We start from the raw sequence: 8654 nt of genomic DNA, 5'->3' as shown, positions 1-8654 counted from the left end.
GGACTCAGGTTCACCTACAAGCTGACAAGAGGCTGTCTCTGCCTTCACCCTCCTCCCTCTGCAGCTGTGAGGGTGGCTGCGGTGGCACAGGCTGCCCCAGAGGCTGGGGAGTCCCCGTCCTTGGGGACAGGCAGCAGCTGTCCCAGCAGGGGCTTGGCCCAGGCAGCCCCACGGCCCTGACCAGCTGCAGCCACGCTGCGGGGGGCGATTGCGGGGGTGCCATGTGCCACTGTCCCTGCCTGAGTGGAAACACGCAGGTGAAGGGTTCGGCGGGGTCTGGCACCAAGTGCTGACTCAGCTGTGTCCTCCTTGGAGCCAAAGAGAGACTGACAAATGTACTTGTGACACTGCTTTTCTGGGATATTTTGTTAAACGCCACGTGCTTGCCCTCACCTCTGCTCAACAGGCTCCTGAGAGGACAGTGGCGGTGGGGCAGCTGAAGCAGGGAAGGGCTGTTTTCATGCAGACTGACATGAGGGGCACAGCTTGTGTTCTGCGTGGGTGACCAGAAGTCTGCCTTATAAAATGAAAGCTCTGACAGTTACAGCTCCCCAGGTGCCAGACTCACCCTTCACGGCAGAGCGAAGCTGTGCACGAGCTGTGCTCCCCTGGCACCGGGCGGTGTGAGGGCAGCAGGACACGGAACCCCTGGGGTACGGGCATGTTGCTGACGCTTCAGCAGAGATAAAGGTGTGGTGACATGGCCGGTGTGAAAGAGGGAGGTGAATCACCTGGTGTAACGGGAGTCACTCTTGTAACTGGGGGAGATAAAGGGAGCAGTTGCCAGAACAGCTCCGGGAAGTTGCATTAAATGCAGGGTAAAAACTACTGCAAAAACTGACCTGTTCTGGTTTCTTAAGCAGGACTCTGCTCCACTGAGTGAAGGACAGGCAGCCTGTCCCACCAGGAGCAGGGAAAACTGGGAGGGTATACCAGAAACAATGTCTTTTGAAATGAAATGAGACCATGGATCTTAAGCCATGAGGTCCCAAGAGCATGGGTTCATCTTTCCCGTAATGTACATCCTGCTAGCAAGAAAGTGATGGGTAAGGACCAGTTACATTCTGTTCTTTCCTAGTGCTCACTTAAGGAAACTGCTCATGATTGTACTAAAGACAAACAATGCTCCTGCAGAGTTCCAGTAAACTGAAAAATACTGCACAATATATCACAGAACTGCTATGTCACTGAAATCCCCATCAGTTTGAAAGCTTGTCAAGGTGAGAGAGAAGCAGTTTTGCCAGTTTCTGGCTTTTATAGCCTGTGCTTCCATCTTTTAAATGCAGAGACGTTTGAGCTCGGTAATTCGCCCCCCGAGCAGGGACCTGCAGTCCTCTAGCACCAGGGGCTCCAGTTTCAGGGACACCTCAGCCATTGTGGGCAGGACCTGCATCTTCATGACGTGAAATACAGAGCTGCACGTTAAGCACGTAAGCAACTCAAGGATCAGCCACTCATCACTCCAGTAACAAGACTTGTACAATATTGTACAATGCTACTATTCTGCTACAGAGCTGGCAGGAGGAGAACTAGAGCAGAGGTGTTCAAACAGTCCATGGATTAGTTGGGTAAGTACCTACCAGTCATGTACAAACACCTTTAGGGTGTGTCCTTCCTTCTTTGATCATTTTTCTAAATGTCCGGAGTGGGTTCCTGGTGTTCCAGGGTAAAGCAGTGCTCCCTGGGACGTGAGATGGGGGAACAAGTCGGGGGGAGGAGACTCCCCTGGAGCCTGCAAGGGAGCGTGCAGGAGCCCAGCCTGCGCCGCGCTCGCTGGGGGTGAGGAGGGTTGTGCAGCTCCTTCCTCCCCCCGTAACACCCGTTAACACACAGTGCTCGGGAGATCAACAGCTGGTTAATGGACGTAGTTTAGACAAAGTCCAGCTGATGTTAAGAGTAAGCTACCTGTCAGCTAATTAAAAAAAAACTAAATTAAACCCACCGGGACCAAACACCAGGCTATTTGACCCTCGGGCAGAAGACACTGCCCCTCTTGCACTGTGCTCACAGAAACAGAGGTTTCTCCCGCTCTCCTGCCCTTGGCTCTTCTGGCGATTCGCCAGGTCAGCAGCGCGCTTGGCTCAGGCGGTGGCGCAGAGGGTGCTTTGTCCCCGGCGCAAGGCTTTGCGCCGATCCGTGCTGGATTGCGGGCGCAGGTCAGTCCCCTCCGCCCGTGCGGCCCTGGAGCCGCCCCCCGGCCTGGTGGCACTCCAGGCCCCACGGAGGTGACTCCCTCAGGTCCTTCTGGCTCGATGCTGCCGCTCTGCTGTGGACGGAGCGGAGCCTGACGCTGGGTGAGCCGAGAAACACAGGCTGGGAAAACTGCTGAGGAACTTGAACACTCTAAAAAAAAAAAATTCGAATCCTGGCAGTAGAAAGTCCTGCTACAGTCAACATGATCCAGGAAACCCACTGACTGCCAGGCCCTGTTAACCCGCAGGCGAAACCTCTTCGCCAGGTCGGAGGAGGGGCAGTGCTGCTGCGCAGGGACGTGCGTCTTCCCACGAGCACGGCCGTGGAAAGGGAGGGGGGCTCAGGAATAAGAGGCTGAGAGAGTTTTATACCAAGATGCTATTTACTTTTAACAGTCATATTCAGCTGCGTTATAACATATCTAGGCAATCCACATGTATACACCTACAACAGTTAATTAAAAAAATTGAAGACGCTAATAAATTAAGTACATTTAACTTACATGGGACAATGGTCATTGTGACAGTGGTAGTGAAGGCTGGATCTGCAGTCACTCATCTGCTCTAGGATGCAAATGCCAAGTGAGGGGTCTGGAAAATCCCTCTGGAAGCCCCTCCCTGCAGTCCTCATCCCACAAGTTTTAGACCATAACCTGAGCCAGCCTTGGAGAACACACATGCTGGCCTCTGTACTTCCTGTTTTCACAGGGATCTCCACGTTCCTCCACCCTCACAACATGCAACACTTTCCTTTTTCTTTCACTACACCACCACTTCATTGTTCCTTCTTCTAGTACAGAAATACTTTTCTATCTAATATCAGAGAAGAGTCCCCAGAGCCCATCAAACCCACGTCCAACAGCGTTTTGTGGCACTTGGCTTATTTCAGTCCTTCTGTGGAGGCAACCAAAGGTGACAGCTTTACAAAAACAGAACAAACTGCAAACATTTCAGATTTAATACAGAGATTTAATAGAGTCCACAGACACTAATGCTCCATCTGGAATCCAGTGACTTACACACCTTCATGAGAAACAGAAGATGGATCCCACACCAAATTTAAAGGTAAGAATAGGGATTTTCAGAAGTCTTTGTGTGACACAAGCACAATGAACAGTGACTTTCAGAGAAGCTGGTTCTCCTATATTGCTTAAATGCCTTGAAAACATCACCCACATACGGGTGGGGAGTGTCTGCCGTCCCATGCCTTAAGTAACACCTACTATAGGATAAAGAAACTCTGGAGCTGTAATATGAGAATAGCAGTTGACTCTCTCAGCACGCACCATAGCAGAGTTAGAAGAAAAACCATGCACCCTACCTGTACCAACCGACAATATACCAAAACCTCAACAGCTTTGCAGAGGTTCAGTCCTCCCACTTCCCCTGGAAAGCTTCTGCCACAGCAGTTTCCAAAGAGCAGAGTTGTTCTGTGAGAGCTGCAGTTTCTGTTCAAAATGAACCACGTTGAAGCCAATGTATCTGTGGATTCCCTGTTAGTCTGAGACGACTGTGCTGGTAGGCGGAGGTTAACAGCAGCGAGACAGTGGTGGTACAGCCAGCCGCGCCGAGCAGCAGGGCAAGGGAACTTTGGGGAGCCAGCAAGCCCTGGCACCAGCAGCTGTGAGCCAACTGCACCACTGACAACCACTATTTTTCTTCCATATATGCTGACCATCCAGTCAAAATGTAAAAAATGAGGTGGCATTTGCCTTCAGGGCAGGCAAGAGTGTTACTGTACAGGTACAACCGGAACAATAAACCTTCCACAATGTATGCACACCAGAGCTCTGCGGTTGTTAGGTTCTCTCTAAGTTGGTTCAACTGGAACAGACTTGACCCTCTTCCGTACCACTGGGAATGGATGTGATCCTCGTCTGCAAGCCCCTTGCTCCCACTTTCCATACCAGGTGGAAATGAGCCTCCTGGCTGATAAAACTCCAGAGACTCCTGTTCCCACCTGCCTCTTTTGTTGCTGTTTACAACAGAGATCCAGCTCTGCCCTGCTTCAGTCTGTGTGACTGTCCTTCTCATCCTTGGGAAGCAGCAGGTTTGACCTGGCTGGAGAGCTGGTGGCTCTCTTGATCACCTCCATCCACCTGGCAAGAAAGGACATGAGAAATGCTCAACCCCTCAGTCACAGGTGCATTATCTTGTCCTTCGGTTATGAGCTATACCCCTTTCACCAAACCTCACAAAACACCTGTTTTCTACCTTCCTTTCTTTCAGGAAATTAACTCTTCCAATGAATAACTTGAGTTGCAGTAAATACACCATGGAACACGGCTGCCCATCCAAGTAACAGCTCTACAGTGCTCTGAGCTCCAGGGAGCTCTTATGAGAACATGTGGTATTCTCTTGTAGGTGTACAGAAGGTGTTTACCAAGGAGGACAGGCTGACAAAAATGTTCCTTAGTCAATGGATTGCTTTTCTTACACTAAATTAAGTAATAGACTTGCTCACATGGAAGAAAGCAAAGCAACAGTGAGAAAAGCAAGACAAACACTCACTGAGAACGAGACACTTTTTCCTTGAAATCACTGCAAGAGACCAGAGGACTAAAGAGCACAAGTCCCTGCTGCTTGGGCAGCTGATGTGTATGCTGCTCCAGGTGTGTGATACCCTCCCAAGGAAGGGGGAAGCATGCGACACTTTTTCAATAAAACCACACTCCAAAACAACCAATACCACCCTGCATGGCCCAACGCAATGCAAGGGCTTTCAAAAGCTAACACGGTAGCAAAGCTTTGTACGTGATGAGGTTTAAACATGATTCACTTTGGACCGTGTGTGGAAGGCCCTAACAGCACTGCTAAATGTAATCATAGAGAAAGGACTAAAGCGAAAAGCAGCATTGCACTTGCTGCTCTCAGCCTCATGTTGTAACTCCTGTTTCCACGGATTGAGAGGAAAAGAAAAAAAAAAAAAAGAAGTATTGCTAGCAGAGCTCTCATTAACCTAGAAATCTGGCTCCCAAGAGCTAGTGGGGCTGAGCATCTGGCAGAGCTTCCACTCATGCTGCTCCCCAGCTCCAAGGAAGCCCCAGCCTCCTGAGACAAATCAGAGCCTACAGCTCTAGGTGCCACCACCAGCTCTTCCTCCCCAGGAGGACAGTTCTGGAGGAGGAGGAGGAATCTCCAGACATCATCAGTAGGAAGAGGAAGGGAATTTTATTACTGAGAATGTGCTGCAAGGTCACTCAGACTAGGAGGTAGTCAGGAGGCAAGAGAGGGGCTCTGGGCGATCAACCAGTGAATTAACCGCATGTTACATACCGAGACAGAGAAAACAGAGTATTACCTCTCAAAGGTGTATTTGCTCTCAGCCCTGAAGAAATACACGTGGGACTTGAACTGCAGCTTGAAGACATAATCCTTCTGAATGCCATCTGCCTCTCCAGGGGAGCTGACCGCATAGCCCAGCAGCGGGAGACTGGCCAAGGGATAATCGTCCTGGAAGAGCCCAACAGCCCAGCCCTTAGTGCGGGGCATCCCCTGCCACACAGCTCGGCCCAGCGCGCACTCCCTCGTTTGTACTGTACAGGTAAGGTCTCTGTAGCTTTCTTTAGGAGAGAACAGGAGGACAAGCCTTCTGCAAGGCCTCAGATAGCTTATATTGAAACCTTGCCCCAACTCCTTTCACCGTTTTTATAGTTATTTGCTTCTACTCCCCTGCCCGTTGCCTCCTGGGCTCCCCCCTTCCCCCTCCCTGGAACTCCAAGTGCAGATCGACACAAAAGTTAAAACGTCCCTCCCAAAGGAAATGTGCCCTCAAGGCAAAAAGCCTGAATAAACTAAACACAGTTTACTGAGTTGATCAGACCAAGAGGCACATGCTGTGCTGCAGCACCGTTCGTTACCAAGCAGGCACTGAAGGCACCACAGGCAGAAAAATCCCTGGTGCCTGTTCAACTCTGCTGAAGCCCAGCAGGGAGAGCAACAGAGACTGACCAAAGGCTACTGATTCCCTCCACTCTGTTCCTCACTGCATAAGGAGACATTTCCCCCCTCCCCCAGAAAGTCAGTACCATCAACAGAATTGGAAATCCTGATCAAATGCTGCAAAAAAGGTCCACAGCCTTACACAGGCTGGCTTCGTTACAAACCACCTCCTCTTCCACTTACTGCTCTCCTTCAGAAAGCAGCGAGCTGCACTGGAGTGGGAAGCCAAGGGCCACGAGGTCCCCCCTGACACCGTCCCCTCACTTACATGTGCTTACCTGATGCGTTTTGTAGAAGAACAAGCAGAAGTTGGTGAAGACAACCCACAGTTTCTGCCAGCCGTTGCTGTTCTTGAACTTTCTCAGCAAGTACCCAGAGAGCTGGTTCTAACACAGAATGAAAAGAAAACTGTGAAACCACCGGCCGCTGTCCTGCAGCGAAAGACAACAGCTGCTGCAGATCAAAAGCTTGAGGCTGCCCCCCATAGCTGCTCCTGCACTTGCTCCCCTGCGGTAAAACACCAGGTACTTCACGTGGTGACCGAGTGATTCTGTATCTTCAGTTCACTAATTCACAACTATCTTCTTACGAATGAATTAGTGATTTCTCTCCACTAGTACCAAGCTCCCCTCCGTGTTTAAGTGTTCGTCGTGTCTCAGCGCAGCGCAGGCAGCACACAGGAGGCTGCTGCACTGACTCGCCCCTCCAGCAACCGCTCTCCTTGGCAGCCTGCAGCCACGAGGGCGTCCATTCCTTTAGCTGCCCTTTCTGACATGCAGAAAACCCACGGGGAACACGCTGCACAAGAAGGAAAATAAAGCAGAAGAGGAAACAGAGGATGCCAGAGCGGCGGACAAGGTACGTGTGGCAGCTACGTGAAGCCAAGCCTGGTGTGGTGAGCAGGCTGCAGGGAAGCTGAACATTGCTGCCTCGGAGTCAGAGTCCCCAAATGCATGTGCAGCGGGATAAAGAAACCTACGGCATGGAATGACAGCAGGTGGATTTTGTAATTAGAGAAAAAGACGGGATATGCAGCAGATTTACAGAGAGAACCATTTTGGGAAGCATAAACAAGACAAGGCAGTGTTCCAAGAGTGCTGGGGGCATCCTCAGGCCAGCCCATGTGGGCTCACTGAGCAGCAGTACATTTTCCATGGCATCCCACGGCTCCTCCCCACCAGCACAGAACTTCAGAGGCATTTTTACCTGGATCATGCACAAGTAATCAGACAGGGATAGGCTCTGGTTCCGGTACCAACAAACATGGGTGATTGTGTTGGGCCGTTGGGCCTGGCCCAGCAAATAGCGAGGAGGAAGCTCTGGAGAAACAGCAAGAGAGCAGAAAACTGAGCAGAGAAAAGGGGGAGAGAAAGAGAAAAACAGAACATTAGCATAAGAGAAGCGATGCAAGAAAGGCGTCTGTTAAAGGAAAATAGATTGTGAAAAAAAATGATGGTGTTAGAACATGGAACAGATCAAAGCGAGAGGGAGCTGCAAGAACTCACACATTTAATCCCAGAGCCTGAAGCAAAGTGGTCTCATTATCCGGGTACAGAAGAGTGAGAGGGTGCCCTTCAACAAGGGTGTCAGCAGGGAAAGGAAGGCTCGTCCCCTCCAACAGAAACCACTTTCTTTGTCAGCTGAAGTGCCCAACTTCTGGACCCTAAGCCAAAGTAACATCTGTAGGACTTCCTTTACTGAGCTGACTGATACACTCTCTACATCATGAAAACTCAGGAGCTTCAGTGCCCAACCTTTAACTCCTTCCATTAAACAAAAAGTGCCTTAACAGCAGGGCAGGGAAGGTAGGAAGGTACAAATACACAGATGCAGCAGCCTGCCCCTTTGCTGTTTGTCTAGTAAGGGACCTTTTGCTCTTCATTTAGGGTCCTTCTCACTTCTGGAAGTCTTCCAAGCATGCCAGCCTCCAGGAAGGTGTCCTACCCAACTGACCTCGCCAGTCTGCCACCTAAAGTGAAACTGTAGTGCCAGTGCAAGCATAAGGAGTGCTGAACAGACATCTGTCTCGAAATCTGCAGGATTCAGTACCAAAACATGCCACCAGTGCTGCACCAAGCCGTGCCGAGTGGTAAGAGCCAAGGTAACAGCAGCTCAGTGAGCACACAGCAAATCTCTGTTCAGGGTAGCAGGACACTGATGTAAAATGGCACTTCTGACGCTTGCTGCTCACCCCTGCCAGCGAGGGAAGGGCAGGGAAGGTGTATTCCCACTGAACTTAGCGCACGCTTCTTAATTCTAGGTGCAGCACAGGAACTAACCAGACCTCAGTACAGCAGAGTCAGTCTCTAAAGGAGAATAGCATGGATAGGTAACTTATCCTCAGGCAAGGCCAAAGGAACAGTTCAGTCCCAGGATACCCTGGGTTTCCTTTAAAATCTCCCTCCTTCAGCGCCTTTGCCGAAGCAAAGCACGGCTGCAAGGGGAGCAGCCAGGCAGGCACAGAGCGGGCAGGCAGCGGCCCGCCAGCGGCCGGCCTGAGAGAGGCTGCGGCGGCCGGAC

At 50.9% G+C, this 8654-nt stretch overlaps 1 protein-coding gene across 5 annotated transcripts in view; it reads right to left on the bottom strand.

Annotated features, from left to right (window-relative positions):
* Nucleotides 1–3496: 3496 nt before the first annotated feature.
* The window catches only part of FARP2 (FERM, ARH/RhoGEF and pleckstrin domain protein 2), an 81861-nt gene continuing 76703 nt past the window's right edge, over nt 3497–8654 (bottom strand). For 2 of the 5 annotated variants that reach the window (XM_074912743.1, XM_074912744.1), the window contains 3 exons: nt 6413–6520; nt 5494–5645; nt 3497–4291 (listed from right to left, as the gene is read on the bottom strand). In XM_074912743.1, coding sequence (XP_074768844.1) covers nt 4201–4291; nt 5494–5645; nt 6413–6520 — 351 coding nt within the window. In that variant the 3' untranslated portion in view covers nt 3497–4200. Of the gene's footprint in view, nt 4292–5493; nt 5646–6412; nt 6521–7340; nt 7481–8654 lie in introns of those variants that run through there. The other 3 variants (XM_074912745.1, XM_074912746.1, XR_012634099.1) reach the window with 3 other exon arrangements.

The sequence above is a fragment of the Athene noctua genome, chromosome 8 (assembly GCF_965140245.1).
Source record: "Athene noctua chromosome 8, bAthNoc1.hap1.1, whole genome shotgun sequence".
In the NCBI taxonomy this organism is placed as follows: domain Eukaryota; kingdom Metazoa; phylum Chordata; class Aves; order Strigiformes; family Strigidae; genus Athene; species Athene noctua.
Note: the sequence above shows the minus strand (reverse complement) of the source record. Positions and strands in the feature narration are given on the sequence as shown.